Raw genomic sequence first — 19,315 nt, 5'->3', positions numbered from 1 at the left:
AGACCAGACACATAGTGATGCTATTAGGGGTCGTTTACCTAAACACTTACCTGGTAAGCACTTACCGGTAAAATTCAACACTATCGCTTACTTACCGGGTAAGATTTTATTCACTGAAATGCATTGTGTGCAACAATTTATCCCGGTAAGCGCTAACCTTGGTAAGAGTCCTCCTCCTCACTTACCGGGTAAGACACTCGATTACTGTCTTTGCTCTTACCGGGTAAGATTCTTATTCTTTGTCATATTCATCCGGTAAAGTAAAGTGATTTGGTAAATGCTTACCCGAATAAGCGTTTGGTAAACGGCACCTAACATACTTTCTATATAATTTAACCCTGCTTTTCATATATGATTCCCCTCTTTTTTCTGTGCATAAGAACCAAATTTATTATTTTTCATTTTTTTTTTCCAGAAAAGGGTGTCCCTGATTTTTGGCTAACTGCAATAAAGACCCATGAAATATTGGCAGAAGAGGTAGGAATCCTGTTAATGATGATTTGTATGTTTGTTGTATGCTTTGTCATGATTATGGTTTTTAGTTCTGTACTTGCTGATTTTGATTTTGGTTCTATCATCAGATCTCTGATGATTATCTCAGGGTGATAGTTCCAAAAAGAAATCTTCCACAATCTGTTTACTAAAATGTTGTCTGTAAGTGAAACACTTTTGGTATCGTTGACGTGATTTTGGGTAGTAATATGTATCGCTTACACATATTAAAATGCTATGTACAAATCAGATCTCATTTCTATTCGACAAACCATTTGAAACTGTCTTTTTCATTTTAACATTTTATTATGTTGTCTTGCCTAAACTTAATAATATATGCAAGCCATTTTCCAAAAGAACCTCATGTACTTGGCTGGTGGTGTTGATGCTCAACCACCGCCAACCTCAAGTGAGTTCTAACATGCAATTTAAATTTCGATCCAAATGTTTGTGTTCTTGATTTAGCTTACTTCCAAGGTGGTGCTAGGAAAACAGTTACATGCAACAACCGAGTAACATCAGCCTGCAGTCAATAAGGTGGTGCTTCTATTACAAAACTTCCATTCAAGATTAATAGCCTTTGAAACCTATATCAAAGAGTAAAAATGGAAGGTGCTTTTTTAGATTTAGGAGACCGTTTACCAAACGATTATCAACTCACTTACCTTACCCCGTGACCGTTGCAAGCACGGAGAAGACTCTTACCCAACATATGGAACAAAGAAACATATTGAATATAAAACTAATTGATTTGTTGATCAACTTTATATTCATCCAGAAATTATGTCATTCAAAGTTTTAAATTGAAAAGAGAAAACAATTTCCCGTTTAATTTAGCTTTTGCTATGACAATCAATGATGTTTAGTGTGTGACAATTTCAAATATAAATGTTTATTCGTAATTGGTATGCTCGATTACATTTATTTAAAATTTACATCCCGCCGCATTGCGCGGGTACACAACTAGTTTGTTTTATAATGTATTTGTTTCATAAGTATTTGGTTTATATTTAAACAAATATATATTAATCAATACACTAAATCTAAACTGTAGATAAACAAATATAATATAAATAACACATAATACACCATTTTATAAAATTATCACAACCTTAAGAATTTTCAAATAAAATTTAAAAAAAATACCATCGAATATATTTCCCATTTATTCGTAAAAGTTATAGGGGTGGTGCGGGGTGGGGGGGTGAGGGGTTAGATTTGACCGTTCAACGGCTCCAATGATTGAGTGTTGTCTCGTTGTTTGTTTTGGCCAGGAGTCGACGAGTCCACCGTTTCTGTTTTCACCCGATTATATAAATTAAGTTACAATTTTAGTCCCTATAGTTTAAAAGAAATTGCTAATTTTATTTTTATGATTTGTTTATTACATTAACGATAACTGTGATTTGCAAATCGTTACGGATTCGGTTCCTTTAAATAACACCGTCAATTTCTTTAATTAAACGTCTCTCATGTGAATGAGGATATTTTAGTAATTTTAGCAACTTGTTTAATAAAGAAAAAGAAAAAAGTTAAAATCTTTTCCTGTCGGCCCCCTCCCTCTCCCTTTTAATGACTGTTGTAACGAATGGGCGTTTTTGTTTATGGGTTTTACGTATATGAGCATGATTTAACCCTTTTCGTGAAATAACGTGAAGTTTCAATATCTTTTTTCAAAAACGTGCAATTGGTTCTTGGTGAATGTTAATGAAAATTCTTGCAGACGATGGTCGTTTTTTAGCATGTTAAACGTGCGATTTTAAATTGTTCAGGGCTTTTCATCAATGAATATAAAACTGCAGCCCATCTCAGTTCCTCTCTAATTTTTACCAGAAGACAAAAGTAATACGCCTCATCATCGTCTTTGTAATTTGCATGTACGTATTTTGATGTTATGATATCTGATTTAATCACTTTCCTTGTTAAACTGTTAGTATCAGTTAGAGTTTGTTCTATTAGTTACTCATTTGCTTTAGTAGTTTAATTCTTCATGGTTCTTGATATTGTCCTTTGCTCGACCCTATTAATTGCACGATTTGACATGTTACGTTTAATTTATTTGTTTACAAATTGGATTAAACAGGTTTAATGGATTGACGATTTTTTGTACGACCCTAATCTTGGGGTTGTTTGTTTACTTCTTAATAGTTCCATTAAGAGGCAACATTTGAATCGTTAAGAGATGAATCTTGTTTGACAAAAAAAAGTCTGATTCTTAATGGTTCTAAAACCCTCTGAATGATTTTGTATCATGAATCTTTCTTAACCATTAAGAGCCCTAATTTCATTGTACACAATTACCAAACAATTATATTTCATTTTGTATTATATCATGAGAGCCTCTTAATCATTTTGACCACTTAATCAGCATCAAACCTTTCAGCAATTGCAAAACAACCCTTTATACTAATTTTATATATCATTCTCTTGATTTTAACTTATTCAACTATATATCTTATTAATTAAGCCCAATGGTGAGAAAATGAGTGTTAAAAAAGACAAATTTAAGTCCACAAAAAGAAGGCTTATCCAACCAGCCAGCCATGTAAAGTACAATAGAGGAAAAAACGCTGTCAAAGATAAGGATTGATCAATGCCACTTGTCACAATCACATGGTGCATGCATACTTGGCTCGTACACACCCTATCAGAGCCCGGCACAAACCAACAAGCTATAATGATGAAAAATTGATTGCCAATATAATTTATTGTCTATTCATTTTTGAAACCGATGGCCGTTTATCAAACATTTATTTAATATGTATATATGTTAAAATTTAATACTATTATATACTTATCAGGTAAAATTTGGATCAATTAAAACGATATCACATGTAGCAATTTATCCCGTAAGTGCTAACCGTGGTAGGAATCGTCACCATCATTTACCAGATAAGATTCTTAGTTCTTGTCATATTCATCCGGTAAGATATGTGACTTGTTAAGTGCTTAACCGGATAAACGTTTAGTAAACAACTTCTGAATTTTTATTTTAGCTAGAATTTATGTAAATGTCTTATTTATTTATGTATATCTTATTTTTAGATTAAAAAAACAAGTATTCTTTTTACAAATACATATTTTTATTCAAGTTTTTTTTTACGTAAATATGGATCCTTACATAAATTTGTATAATGATTTTTTTCAACCTGAAAATCGAGTTTAGACAAATCTATAAGGTATTTACGTAAATTGGACTAAAACGAGAATTTGATCGGAAAAATGGCTAAAAAGTGATTTTTTTTCTCGGAAAATTGGTGATTTTGGTCAATTTTCCTATAATTGCACTTGACCCCCTTTGATTTTAATTGGATTTACATAAGTGGTCCCCAATAGTTTTTGTGAATGTGTTGGGGGCTCCACATAAGTTTCCATCACTCTTAATTAACGACAACATTCATTCCCTATCCTTCTCCTGAATCCCATTAGAAATGGACTACTCTTAGTTACAAGCCCCACTTCCCTTTTCCTTCCAAAAACCCACTTTCAAACATTTATTATTTATATAATAATATTCAAAAAAATATTAACGTATAAAAAAACAATATTTTTTAGCAACGGTGGGTTTCCAAGTCAGTTTATATGCATCGACTAATCTTTCGGACGACCACGAACGACCTGGATTGATCGCAAATGAACCTTCAAGGCCACAACGTTGTTAGTTATAAAAGCTGAAAATCGGGGGTAAAACTAGTAAATTTTTTAAAAGTAGAAGACGTTGTAAACTTACACTTTTGCACCTGAAATGCAACCAGATTGGGCTTTTAGAACGTTTAAAAAATGTTTAATCGACATAATAACATATTTTATATTATAGTCATCGCCATCGCCATCTTCGCTGTTACCGCCACCGCTATCACTATAGTCATCTCCACCGTCCCCACCGCCGCTGCCATCGACACCACCATCGTCTTCACCCCACCACTACCGTTATTATTTATATTCAACAAAGCAAACAAACAGTTTCAAATTCTTTGACAGATTCCATTTTAAATACCGTCAATCAAATGCATGATCGAACCTAATTAAATTATCTTCTAATTCATTTGATAGATCCCATTACGTGAACCAAATACCACCTTATATTTGGGAAATTCGTGACATCCCTCTGGTAACTGAGCTACACATCAAAGACACTATAAATATATCATCAACTACAATTAAATTGAAATAAGTAACAAATATTTATCGTGTAAATATTGTTTTTGTCGATATATAAAACGGATTTATTGTATTATGATCAAATTTAACTGAATATTGATAATTAAGATGTAGGCATTTTATGTTTACATAAATAATAAGTCTGAAAATATATACAACTGATATAACACAAGGTTTGTTAGATATCAACGGTTATTGATTGAATGTATACTGGATTATCATTTGGCGTCCTATAAACACATAACTTTTGTTATAGGACTCTGTTTCAGGCTCATAATACGTCAATTCAAAGCTTGAAAGAAGGAGCACGCCTTGGGTGGTACCCTAAAAACATCATTTGTACATGTTTACATACACTTTAATTTGTGTTTTTTTTGCTATGTTTTTAATTTCTGGTTTGGGCTTTATAGGCCCATCTTCTTTTCTAGACCCATTCTCTTATTTATATGTTAACGGTGTAAGTTAGACGACTAACTTCGTTTTTCATCCCAAATTTAAGTTCACGGTGAACTCGACTTTAGTCGTTATTCATTGAATCAATAAAAAGATTGTTTCCAGGTATTCACAACTCAATGGGTTTGATCTGTGTTTGATTTTTATAATGTTGCATCAGCCATCAGAGGCCTTGCCCTTACATGGGGGGCGCAACCCTTTGACGCTCGTCTAGTAACGATATAAAGTGATAGATGCAACATTTAGGAGGTAAGTTAGTTTACGTTGAACTTGTGATCTAATGTGAGTAAGTCCGTACCTGAAGCAAGGAGAAGAGGACACAAAAGGTAAATAAGGCATGATGCAAGAGCCTTGATAACCACAATACAACCACGTGTCAACTTGTCCTTTAAGGAGACAAAACCAAGTTTCTGACCAACTTCATTAATTAATTTATTAATTATATTTTATTTATATATAATCAAGCCTTTCATGTGTTTTGCGTTCTTTGATGAATATATATAAATATATATATATAGCGACTTCACACACACAAAAACACACAGTTATCGAGATGGGTGGTGCATGGTGGTCGTACAAACATGTCACTTGCATTGACTTGAAAGATACGCCCATTCAAAAAAAAAAAAAAACACACTCTCTCTCTCACACACGTATGTATATAAGAGAAAGTAAATTGACTCGAATGATATATCTACATTTAAACTGTAATCTAATTATTTTTCTTACGAGTTTTATCTTTTCACGTCTTTCGAAATCACATGAGTTTTCGTTTGAACCCTTCCTCTCCATATATATATATATATATATATATATTCTTTTTTGAAATATATAATACTTATATGCATCAATTACTCACACATGTTCACTTTTGATCGGGTTTGAATCAGGGACGGACCCAGAGGGGTAGTTGAGGTGGCACGTATTGTTTCTCCGGTAAAAAAGTTAGGTTCGTGATAGATGCAACCGCGTTGTTTTAGAAAATGCAACCGTTTTATATGGTGTCACCGTATCCAAAAATTCTTGGATACTTAGCATATTTTTAGGTTGCACTCCATATATCGATAAGGTAAATGCCAGTAGGTCAATGACACTTTCATAGCTTAGCTGTTTAAAGAATATATAAATGTGATACGAGTGTATACAAAACAAGAAAGAGCAAGCATATTCAAAGTTTGATGGGGATGCATGCTTTCTTTAATTGGAAAGCTATCCATGCTTGGACTTTCTTTCCAACATCTTCTGGATTAATTGTATTGAGTTTACCTTTACAACTCACTATAAACTTCATAAATTGCTTAAGGGGGGCGATTGCTATATATATATATATAGGGAATGATTCAAAGGAGAACACTATCATTTTATGAGAATGCGAGAACACATTTTTATTATAGACAATCACATGTGATAATATTATTCCATCATATATGACACATATATGATACTAAATCAAAGACGCAGGTGATTTTCGATGCGATCTTGGTTGCGGGCCAAGTCGGCTTTTACACCACCAAGTCCCTTCACAAGTATTATCACAAGTGATAAGGCTATTGTTAATGAGATACTATGTATAATTCATCAAGACCATCACATACGATGCTAAATCATAGACGCATACATCCTTTGGCGTGACCTAAGTTGTAGAACACGTCGTCCGCACATCACATGGTCTCCTCACGCATATTATCACATGTGATAAGGGTGTTTTCGCGTTCTCATAATTAACACAAATATATATGATATAAATATTATATATATACATACATATACATATATATATATATATACCAAACAAATCATGCATGGGAAAACTAAAATGTAATTTGAAATGATGTCAGAAACTAAGTAAAATAGAAGTTTGATCAGAAAATAAGTATGGTAAGGTGGGTATGATTCAAGATTGATAATCGAATCTCTGACTAATCACCATTGCCTTCATTCACCCCTTTTTCTATTCAATCTTTTCGTACTTTCCATGTGTTCTTCATTTCTCATGCTTTTTTCTTAATCAACCATCCCTTTATATTCCATCTTCACATTCTTTTATAAATGTAATCAACAATGAAAATGAAATGAAATGTGATACATAAGCCAAGATAATGAAAAGTATGTTTTTTGTACATAAACAAAAACAAAGTTTATTAAACAACAAAAACGAGAACAAGAAGAGGGTGGTCCGGATCCGTAAGATGCGGGAACCAAGATCAAAGGCGGAAAAAACCACAAGAAAAGCAAACAACATCGATTAGCCAATGAAATACGAGCATAAAAGAATACAAACAGGGACCAGAAGTTAAGGAACCCGAACAAAATAATAACATAAAGATGACCAAAATTAACATATAAAAGAATCTTCGATCACCCGTCTTAACGGTTCAACCAATCAGTGCATGCAATCATGAAAGTTTTTGGTTCTCGTAGAAATCTACGTATACAATGCTAACTACATTTGAACCAAATTAGGATTGGTGCTCCTTAGCAAAAACAACTCTGTACTTTGTGAATCTCCATAACATATATAATAGAAAAAACACATCTTCATCATCTTTGGTGAGGTTTGAACCTCTGATTTTCTAGGAGACTAAAGACTACAATACTCTATAGAACAAAGTCACTTTGGTTACAAGAAATTCTTTATAATCAAATAAAACTTTGATTTTAAAATGCTTCATGTTATTAATTAACAAGTGGGAAAACAAGATCTTTTAATATTTTACAGATTTTCGTGAATATCAAGTCTTTCAAAGGTGTGCAGATTTCAAGAAGACATATATTTTAGTGAAGACCATGTTGGAACCCTAGCTAGGTTTGACTGTGGTGCGTGCTTTGAATCGTCTATAAAACCCCACATGCTCTTCTCCATATCTCTCTTTAACCGTCTTATATTATAATCTTGGGCAGTAAAGAAATCCTAGCAGCTACCTACAAAGAAACTATTACTTAACAATGGTGTTCATGAGATTTGATGAAGGCTTCATAGTAGTAGCTCTTCTCCTTGTTTCATTTGGACTCCAAAATCTTTCCATACATGCATATGCTGATCATCACCAAGGTCCTTATAACTCTCTCTCTCTCTCTCTCTCTATATATATATATATATGTATGTATGTATGTACTGATCAATGATGACTCTGTCTCTTTCTGATGACTTGTCTCTTTCTGTGCTAGAAAGGAGATTAATGGGAGTAAACTCAGCCAAAGGAACTCAGGAAACTGATGGATCTTTTGATCAGAAGGTAGTTTTTTCTAGCTACTCCCTAAAAGCTATCATCATCAACAGTTAAAACCTAATGATTCCTAATAGGGGTCTGAAACTAGTGACTGAATTGATCAAGACTTTCTATATACTAACATAGTGTGTCAATATTCTTATTGTTGGACCTTATCATCAATCTTTTTCTGGGTTTGTCACATTTTATAGACTTATTGCATTCAAAACTCCTGAGCTGCAGGTGATCATATATATATATATATATATATATATGCTCAAAAGGGTTTCCTTTCTGAACCTAACCCTATATATACATATGAATATAATTATGTATTTAATGATTATTAATTTGAGCAGAAAGTTGTTTCTGGGATGGGATCAAAAGAAGTGATGAGAATGGGAGGAAGGAAAATGGGAATGATGTTGAAGAAAGAAGATGGAGAAATGGTTTCAAGATCATCAAGAAGCACTTCAGCAGGTGATGATGCCCAGAAGTTGAATGTGGAAGCAGGTTTTGTTGCTTTCACTGCTGATTATCATGTGCCAAAACACCACCCTCCTAGGAATAATTGATACACAGGCAATAATATATTACTGCAATTGTGTATATATATACATATATATTATATATATTTCTTAATTTAATTATAATTAAATCACATATCCCTCTTAATTAATTAATATTATATGTAATACATTTTCTTTAATTAAAACCACATATTCTAAGCCTAAAAATGCAGTTATTTGACCTTCAAAGTCATACTTTTTGAATTTGGATAGAATATTATGGTAACCCAGTAATTTAATTAACTTTTTATAATGATTTTAGCATTAAAAGATTTGTTAATTTTGGGTCAATTATAAGCTTCATTGAAGTGTAATATTATATGGGAAATTGACATACTTTGGTTGTATTTTGATGAACAGATATCAATGCTGCAAAGGAAGGACCACAAGATTTCTTGAATAACCAAGTAATTCATCATTTCATATCCCCTCTCCTTCGTTAATATGGACGAGCACGTGAATTTAGAGACGTGCCCACTCTCGTTATAATCTTATATCGTCTTTTAATGATGTTTTTAGTTCATCCGTGACACGAATCTTGTGCATTCACGTGCACATATATCTTAGAATACACACACACACACACACATATATATATATATATATATATATATGATACATTATTAACACATATTAATTACTTTGTTCGTTGCAGGGACAAGAAAATACATCGGAGAGGATGACAATAAACCCTAGCCAAAGCTCGCAAAAAGTCGCAAGTTCCAAAAGTTTTAACACAAACAAGATCTTTCCAGAAGAAGATACGGGCGATGAATGGAAAAGGCTACTTGAAGATGCTGACAAAAAGGTTATGCAAATGATGCGAAGGGATTACAGTGGCATGAGGAGGCCTCGTCGGAAGCCTCCAATCAACAACCACGAGCCCAGAAACTGACTATAACCGAATAGCGGTTTGGTTCAGTATGTGATTTTGAACTTCAAGAAAGAAAAATAAGCCAAAAAAAGAGTTAGGTTTAGGCTCACAATTTTGGTCCTCTATAGAAGTGAAGTCCCCTAACATATATAGATAGTGTTAACAAGTAGCAAAACCCAAGATGGTATTATTTTTCTTTTTGGGTGTTTGTATTTATTTGTTTTTTTTTAATAGAAGGGTCAGGAAGAGACTAATAAAAGGGTTTGCTAATCATACATAAAGGTTTGTTAGCTTAGTTATGTGAGATCATGTAGTACTCTATGCTTTGAAAGTTGTATTTTATGGGTGTGTTTGATACATAAAACATGACGGAACAGAATAAGACGAAGTTGTCACTACAATAAAATTGGGTTTATAGGACACCCCTAATCTCTAAGTGTCTCAGTAGACCGCTTTATAAGACTTAATTTATAGGACTAAAATATAAAGCGTCCTATCTAAATGTGTTGTAATAAGTTTATATGACGTTTTTGGGCGTTTTAACAAGTTTTTTTAGGACATTTTTAATACAAAGTGTCGCATTAGCAACTTTATAGGACACTTTTGAGAAAATGTCCTATAAACTCATTTTTTATAGGACACTTGTTTTTATAGGACAATTTTTCAAATAGTGTCCTATAAAGTTACTAATGAGACGTTTTATATTAAAAGTGTAATAAAAAACTTATTTATTATAACACCTTTAAATATGACACTTTATTTTTTTAGTCCTATAAATTAAGTCCTATAAAGAGGTCTATTAGGACGCTTAAAAATTGGAAGTGTTCTTTAAACCCGATTTCGTTGTAGTGTGTCTTGTATTGCCTTTGACTAACATACAATTTTTTTTAATAAACTCGAAAATAAGCAAACTTATGCTTATCAAACAAGACCTTTGAGTTGCCATATGGTCGAGCCTTGGTCGTATGAGGGAACCTATAATGCTTGACTTGGGTTTTGTCAAGCTGAATACGATATATGATTTGTGTATGTTCAGTGTCACGAGTACGTGGGATGGAAGGATTATTACGTTTTGCATACCGGGAAATAATCGGGCATGGTCTTCTTACGGATATCTCATCTTTGATGGTTGCACCATCGGAGTTTGATGAATCTAGTCGGATATTGCGTAGATAAAGGACAACGAATGTTAATATATGAATACATGAGTAATGGAAGCTTGGCAAGTTTTGTATATAGTACGTCAAGAATCATTCGTCTCTTGTTGCTTTGACTCGTTCCAGTTACTCCCTTCGTCCGACAACAAATGTGTGGGATGAAAAACATACAATTTTAGAAATATGTAATAATTTACACTTTTTGATTAAGTAAAGTGACAATTTTACCCTTGATAACAAACGGAGTAATGAATATTTCTATCTCATAGTTAAGAATAGAATTGGAAAGTAGCGGTTGTTTGCTTTTGAAAGTGGACACTTATTTTAAGACAAATTAAAATAGAAATATATATAGACGCTTATCTTGGTGTAACGGGAGGGAGTATTAATAAGATATCGTTCCACATTAGATACATAACTCAATTATTCATAAGTTTGATAAAAAATGCCCAAAATAGAAAAAAATGGCTGAGTTTCTACCTCGTCTGTTCGTCTCGTACTAAATTAGGAAGTTTTCGTGTTATTAGATGAAGACGAACACACATTGAATTGGGAAGAAATTAAGACTTCAAATGCCCGCGATATTTCACATGGGATCGAGTACCTACATGACCGGCTTCGTCCTTTTTTATTTCTTTCTCCTTTCTTGTGGTTACTTATTCAATGATGGATGTTTACATACATATATTCCTCGAGTAGGCGATTCCACCAGTCATACATCGGGACTTGATCAGTCTGCAAACATATTACTCGACCACTTAACGAGAGCCAAGGGCAGGGTGAGATCTCAATTGAATGATCGACTTTTCAAACCACTTATTTGGCGTTTTGTTACAAATTGTTAGTTTGAAAAAATGCTCATAGGTGCCTTGAGAAACTTACAACCGAATGGATTGCTGATTTTGGTCTGTCAAAAGAGATGTTTACGATGGTCGAAACTCGAGCCTTACAGATACACACGGCTACATCGATCCCGTGTATATATCCACAAACAAATTCACAACGAAGAGCGACATCTGCAGTTTCGGGATCATTCTTTTGGAACTTATTAAAGCCATTCACCCATATCAAAATCTCATGGAATATGTCAATCTAGCAAGCTAATACATCCATTTCTGAATCTTTCAACATCTTTAGCTTGAAGTATATACAACATTTATATATAGACACCTAATACCATCCAAACTCAACATCTGTATGACACTTTACCCTTTTCCTTTTTTAACTGATCTGAATCTAAACTGTCATTTATCAAGCACTTATCGGATAAGCGTTTATCAGGGTCACTTATCATACCAAATGAGTATGACAACGATCAAGAATCTTTCCTGGTAAGAAGCATAGCAAAGACCGAGAATCTTCTTACCCAGTTAAGACTTACCGGAACAGATGCTTACCAATAACCCATTTTATTGGTAGATATTACCCAATAAGGGTAGTAATGACTACTGCCTATTGCTGATAAACCTTACCCCGTGAGCATTTGGTAAACGACCCCATCCACACAAAATGTGTGAAGTTACCAGCAACAAAATGGGAAAAAGGGCCACAATGCCATTGATTCATTTCTCTATGTAAAGTATACATACAATATCTTTTGGAAAAAAGATTACTGCAATAAGAGGCTCTTTTCAGATGCAAATAATAGATTTCAATCAGGATTCAGCTATGCTTGTCATCTTTTTCAACTGATTTTGTTGTAACTCGATGCACCCAACGACACCCGAGAACTCTTCGCCTGCAAACGACATTGTGCTATCTTCCCTGACCAACCGCCTCTGCTTTAACTTCATTATGGCTTGTGAGACCTCCCCCATTGAAGGCCGTTTTCTTGGTGTCTTATGTACGCATCTGTGTGCTATTCGTGCCAAGCTCCTCACTTCTTCGGGATCACACTCACCAACAAGCTCCTTATCAAGAATTTCATCTATCCCGTCTGAACTCATCGCCGCCTTTTAACCAAATAAAGTGAAATTTTTATTCCAAGAAACTAGTTAAAACTAACCAAATGATGATTGATCCAAAAATATCCGAGTTACTGGTAGAGCACAACCTCCTTGGAGGTCAGAGGTTCAAAAAACACCAAAGGGTAATTAGCCCAACAATATCCAGGTTATTGGCAGAGCCCAACCTTTTTGGAGGTCAAGGGTTCAAAAAACACCAAAGGGTGATTGGCCCAATAGTATACGGGTCACTGGTAGAGCCCATCTCCTTAGAGGTCAAGCGTTCAAGAAACACCAAAGATGAGGAGTGTCTGTGGTATTTGTTGTATATAAATATTAGAGGGAGGTTCAAGGGGAAACCAAAAAAATGAAAAAGTAAGGAACATGGTGGCAACCTTCATTTGGACGGTATGTACATGTGCATACAAGTAATTGAAGTTGTTTCTTGGTTTTTATGCACGTGTGCATGTTATGCACATGTATATACCGGACAAATTGCTTACTAATTACTTGTATCCACATTTGTCCGGTATGCACATGTGCATAACATGCAAACGTACATAAAAACCAAGAAACAACTTCCATTATTTATATACACATGTGCATAGCATCCAGCTGAACTGTTATCAGGGTGTTCCTAATTTTTCATTTTTTATAGGTTTTCCTGAGCCTGACTCATAAATATTATATACTTGAGAAAAAGGCTATAACTATTGAAAGATTTAGAAACGGACGGTATTAGCTTACTAGATTGACGTATTCCATGAGATTCTGATGTGGGTGAATGGCTGTAATGAGCTCAAAAAGGATGATCCCGAAACTATAGATGTCGCTCTTCATTGTGAATTTGTTTGTGGATATATACACAGGATCGATATAGCCATATGTACCTTTAAGTCCCGAGTTTCGACCATCATAAACCTCTTCTTTTGACAAACCGAAATCAGCAACCTATTCAGTTGTAAGTTTCTCAAGTCACATACGTGCCTTTTCCAAGAAAAAACAACGCAAAACCACAGATCTAGCAACTAATATTCGAGCCAAATAATACAACGTTCTTGAAAAAACGCAAAAGATCTTGACACTCTGCAAAACGATGCCCAATACGATCTTCTTTTGAGAATTCTATGTACCCACAATTTGTCCGAAATCGTTGGTTCTTATAAGGTGTAGTATTTAGTACGGAAAATGACTAATTTGTAGCGGAACACCAAATAGAGTGGTTCGAAAAGTTAATTATTCAACTAAAATCTCACCTTGGCTCTCGTTAAGTGGTCGAGTAATATATTTGCAGACTTCAAGTCTCGATGTATGACGGGTGGAACTGCCTGCTCGAGGAATACATGTATGTAAGCATCCATCTTTGAACACTTAACCACACGAAAGGGAGAAAGAAAGAAAAAAAGACAAACCCCATCATGAAGGTACTCGATTCCATGCGAAATATCGAGGGCAATTTGAAGTCTTTCTTCCCAATTCAATGTGTGTTCGTCTTCATCTAATAACACGAAAACTTCCTAATTTAGTACGAGACGAACAGAAGAGGTAGAAACTCAGCCAATTTCTTTCTATTTTTGGCATTTTGAATCAAACTTATGAATAATTGAGTTCTATATCTAATGTAGAACGATATCTTGATACTCCCTCCGTACCAAAATACGTATCCAAATTTCTATTTTAGTTTGTCTAAAAATAAGTGTCCACTTTCAAAAGCAAACAACCGCCTTACTTTCCAATTCTACCCTTAACTATGAGATGGAGAGATTCATTACTCCGTCTATTATCAAGGGTAAAATTGTCACTTTACTTGATCAAAAAGTGTAAATTATTACATATTTCTAAAATTGTATGCTTTTTCATTCAACACATTTTGGGCGGAAGGAGTAACTGGGATGAGGCAAAGCAACAAGAAACGAGTGATTATTGACGTACTATATAGAAAACTTGCCAAGCTTCCGTTACTCATGTATTCATATATTAACATTCGTTGCCCTTTATCTACGCAATACCCCACTAAATTCACCAAATTCCTGTGGTGCAACCTTCCAAGAAGAGATACCTGCAACAAGACCATGCCTAATTATATCCAAGTATGCAAAACGTAATAATCTTTCGGACATAGAGTTGTCACATTGGACTTCATACACGAATCATATATCGTAAACGGCTTGAAAGCCCAAGTCAATCCGAGCCGGCTTATTTGATTATTCGAGCCTAAGTTCCCTCGTATGACTAGGACTCGGCCCTGTTCGGCAACCATAAGCTAAGCTTATTGAAAAAAAATCCTGTTTGGTTAATCATAAGCTAGCTTATAAGCTAACTTATTGAAAAACTACTTCAGGTAGCGTTTCAATAAGCTCCAGGGACATTTTTTTCCAATTGTGTCCCCTTATATTTTTCTGATTAATTTTTCAACACTTGCTTTTATGTAATTTTACATTGTCATCTAGCTTATCAGCTACATTTTACCAAACATAACTACTAGGAGGCATAATGGCATATAAGTAATTTCACATAGAAAAACTCCAAGGAAACGACAATTACCTCGGTTTGAAATTCTTTCTCCCCTTGTTTGGAATCAGAAGCAAGAGCCTTCACAGCAACAACTTCACCAGTAGGCATTGTAGCTTTGTACACCGGACCAAAAGACCCTTGTCCCAAAATGGTTGTAAAGTTTTTGGTAGCTTTCTGTATGTCCCTGAAAAAGAAATGGGATCAAAAATGTGCTTCAAACCAACATAAATATATGTAATTGTTCGATATATATACAATAATTTAAAAAATACATGAATTACAATAACACCAATCCTGTTACCACCATTTTAACTTGTTGACTTGTATCTGTATTTAAAGATATGATAAGAATTCAAAATCACATATTATCGTGAGACAAAAGAAATTTTAGAAGAGGCAATATTCGAGAACCTGAAAAGAGTCAATCTCTAATATAGTGTATGTGTAAAAAATCACAACGGTGCCCTTAAAGATATGACAAGAGTCCATTAAAAGGTTGATGTAGTCGATGTAAGTCGGTTACATATATTAAATTGTGCATATGTTTATATATATATATATATATAAACACACACATATATATATGGCTTAATCATTTGAGAACTCTAAAATTCGTGAGATCCGTGAGAACTTCTACCTTAAAATTTTGTTTCACATGAACACATTGTGAAACAAATATGCATTAATATCTACAGTAAATTCTAGTCATAGATGAACAAAAATTCATATGAAATAGCACATGATGCACTGGTTCTCAAAGATCTCACGATTTAGAGAGTTCTTAAAAGAAGCCCCCCCCTATATATATATATATATATATATATATATATATTATGTATGTATGGCATAAGCAAATGAAAACCTTAAAAATGATGAGAACCAACGAAACACATTGATAAACGAATGATATTTGTTAAAAAGGTTCGCAAAATGTAGCATGTTTCTTTTTGCACTTTTAAAGAACGGTTTGTTTCCAATAAAAAAAAAACCCAAGAAAAATGGTCCAGAAAGTCGATATTTCTTCTTTAAGGCTTTTGAAGAGGGGGGGGGGAGGGTACATGATATTCCAAATAAAAAGGATTGAAGATTTAAAAAAACATACTTGTAAGTGTATCTTGGTAGGCCAGATGCCGAAGCTAATTGTTCTTTACCATTTTTGTTCCATTTTGATAGCAGGGAAGTTTTTGCAGGATAAGTTGAAACTTTAACGGTCACAGAACTCGCGAAAGATTCACTCAAGATGTTACTTGTGTCTACCCCATTTTGACGAATAGGAAGTGTTGATGGAGAGTTGTCATTTGCACATTTTCGAAGATGAGCACGCCTTCTGTACCACCGTACGCCAAAGAATGCAAGTGATGCTAGAAGAATGCCAACAGCCAAGCCAACGCAGACTCCGATGATCACTAAATCAGCTTTGGGTACCATATTTTCGGTCTCTTTGTAGCATCAATGGGAACATCTTGCAAGAAACCTACATCATCAAAATGTAAATTTAATTATAAATTATTCCTTTAATTAAAATTTAAGCCAACAACATGTACACAATCTTCCATTTCAATGTGCAATAACATAAAAAAATGGCTTCGTTTCGAATTGATTTATTTTGGTGACTCGTCACAATATGACATAGGAAGCATGTAACTAAGGCTTTCCAAGTCTCATGATGGAAATTGCAACATTCGACTTGGAGATAGTTTCAGGGAAGTCTTTGAAATTCATCAAATCTCTAAAACACCCTTTTGACGATAACAAAATAAGATAATCTTGTAAATCCAAGTCAAAAATCGAAAAAAAATATTGTAATGTTGATGACGGGCAGAAACGTTCGAGGGTTCTATTCTCTTCATACCAAAATAAATGTCCATAATACATAGTTCTAGAAATGTGTAATTATTAGAGCATCTCCAATAGCTATGCTATTTAGAAATCTCGGAGATCTGAGAAAAGTTTGCTCCAACAAATATGCTAAACTCTCCTCTAAACTAGAGAAAAGAAAGGAGAGAAAATGGCGAAATCTCCAAATTTGCAAGAGAGAGAAAATATAGCATACCTGTTGAAGATGCTCTTACATTTTTTTAATCAACTAAATGACAACTTTACCCTTTATAAGCGTAGACGGTAATGAATTTCTCCATCTCATAATTAAGGGTAGAATTGGAATGTAAGCACTTACTTTTGAAAAGTGAACACTTATTTTCAGGACAAAACTAAAACATAAATGGGGACACTTAATTTTTGGCATGGATGGAATATCATGTCCCAAAACTCCATCCGCCCCAAAATAGAAATTGTTTCAAATTTCACAAGACACTGGAGTTCTATGTTTCTGTCCTTTTTAGAACGATCTTTTATCAAAACCATCGTCAAATATAACAAAATCCTTTTGCTGTATGACAAATAAACACCTAAATTCTTTATAGAAACAGAAACAATGATCATTATTCAAGAAGGCAGAACGATCAATGCCCTTATAATGCCTTAAAAATCTCAATTGATATCACACATCATGATTACCGTTACACAAAGATTTACGTTCAATTCAAATGCTTATCAATAAAGAGGGTAACTGGGATTTGGGGGGTGTTAGGATTGGGGATGATTTGTGGACCGGATGATCTCGTTGGATCGTGAAAGTCCACTTTCCGAATACAATAATCTGTCCCTTAATCCCTTGGGTATCACAGATTTCGTATTGGGATAATCCACGAGAAACTCTTATCTAAAAGGCCGTAAGATTGAGTTCTTATATACACCCATGTTCTCGTTTACATATTTATATGAGAGATCGACGGTTATGGATGGTTAAAAACGGTTATAACCATTAATGAATAAGATATGAGAGTAGTTACAACTGTCCCAAAGTCAAAGGCAACGTTAGACAAAGTCCAGAGCTCTGATCATACAGATCAGAGATACCCCTGACCCAAAGACCAAAGGCTCTAATCATGCGGCTCTGTTACACGGTCCAGAGCTCCGATTACACTATCTCTCATCCATACTTGGTCAAATTTCCAACAATTTCAAGAAGGTTTCCAACCTTCTGGATTTTATGAAGAGTTAAGACTTGGGAGTGTTTTAGCCCTTGAACCCTGCTAGGGACGCTGGCCCTAAAACCCAGCAAGGGGGCTCAGCCCCCTTGACCCCTGCTGCCTTATGGCGATCTACGGTAATAAAGACAACATTTGCGTTATGAGTGAGCACTACACACCTCCTAACTCACTTAATTTTCCTTATCCCCAAATCTATATCTAACGTAAATCAGGATCACACTAAAATGATTGATGACACCAATAATAGTGGTCCCCAAAGAACCCTAATTAACTCGATCACTCAACCATACTCAAAACTAACATCCCAAATTCGAATCAAGTTCTTTTCAGCAGAATTCATAACACAAATAAGCTATTCAAAACTTCAAAGTAACATCAACTGAGCAGATAAAAATCAAGGTTGACCAGCACACGAATAAACAGTCAAACAAGAAATTTAAGGATGAGCAAATCCAAAAATCACAAAACCTTCCCCAAGTTCATTACATGATGATTTCACGATCCCCTTATTCGCACTCTCATCAAATGAATCTGGTTTTTGCTACAAATCGAGAACGAACAGCAATTACCAATGAACAAAAACAATCACAGAAGAAAATTGGATGGATGTTTACCTTTCAATTAAGACAGAGAGATCGGGTTGTAGTCAGTGGAACAATGGAGAAAAGTTGACAAAGAAACAAGACCGAGTCTAGTGGTTTTGAGTGGAAAAGGGGATGGTTTAGTAAAGTGTAGAAATTAAAGAAGGGTCTACCAAGATGACGACAATTCGCAGTTTCCAAGTTGGGTTTTTGGTGAAGCGAATTCAACGAAATTGTACAAATTGTTTAAAGTCAATCAAGGAGTAAGGTGTGGTTTCGTTTATTATGTCTGTTTTGAGCATGTTGCTT

The 19,315-nt window shown here is 34.4% G+C and overlaps 2 protein-coding genes across 6 annotated transcripts; one reads left to right on the top strand and one right to left on the bottom strand.

The window, feature by feature from the left end:
* The first annotated feature begins 7,801 nt into the window (after positions 1 to 7,801).
* LOC112516004 lies at positions 7,802 to 10,058 on the top strand. 2 transcript variants are annotated; one of them, XM_025123009.1, is made up of 5 exons: positions 7,802 to 8,158; positions 8,275 to 8,342; positions 8,675 to 8,795; positions 9,245 to 9,291; positions 9,540 to 10,058. In XM_025123009.1, the coding sequence occupies exons 1-5, from the start codon at positions 8,053 to 8,055 to the stop codon at positions 9,777 to 9,779; spliced, it is 582 nt and encodes a 193-aa protein (XP_024978777.1). In that variant the 5' UTR covers positions 7,802 to 8,052; the 3' UTR covers positions 9,780 to 10,058. The 2 variants fall into 2 exon arrangements, with proteins under 2 accessions (XP_024978777.1, XP_024978776.1); XM_025123008.1 differs by having other exon boundaries at positions 8,675 to 8,828.
* A 2,391-nt stretch (positions 10,059 to 12,449) lies between these two features.
* LOC112515329 (calcium/calmodulin-regulated receptor-like kinase 2) lies at positions 12,450 to 19,292 on the bottom strand. Of its 4 annotated transcripts, none has more exons than XM_025122081.1 (9): positions 19,040 to 19,292; positions 18,894 to 18,966; positions 16,475 to 16,846; positions 15,403 to 15,556; positions 14,791 to 14,917; positions 14,271 to 14,371; positions 14,115 to 14,186; positions 13,606 to 13,809; positions 12,450 to 12,867 (listed from the first exon to the last, which is right to left on the bottom strand). In XM_025122081.1, exons 3-9 carry the CDS (start codon positions 16,798 to 16,800, stop codon positions 12,571 to 12,573), a joined length of 1,281 nt encoding a protein of 426 aa, XP_024977849.1. In that variant the 5' UTR covers positions 16,801 to 16,846; positions 18,894 to 18,966; positions 19,040 to 19,292; the 3' UTR covers positions 12,450 to 12,570. The 4 variants fall into 4 exon arrangements, with proteins under 4 accessions (XP_024977849.1, XP_024977850.1, XP_024977848.1 ...); XM_025122082.1 differs by having other exon boundaries at positions 18,912 to 18,966; XM_025122080.1 differs by lacking the exon at positions 18,894 to 18,966 and having other exon boundaries at positions 19,040 to 19,291.
* Between the last annotated feature and the right edge of the window lie 23 nt (positions 19,293 to 19,315).

The sequence above is a fragment of the Cynara cardunculus genome, assembly GCF_001531365.2.
Source record: "Cynara cardunculus var. scolymus isolate 2C chromosome LG 7, CcrdV1, whole genome shotgun sequence".
NCBI lineage: Eukaryota > Viridiplantae > Streptophyta > Magnoliopsida > Asterales > Asteraceae > Cynara > Cynara cardunculus.
The sequence above is the reverse complement of the archived record's forward strand: the minus strand, read 5'-3'. Positions and strand labels throughout refer to the sequence as shown.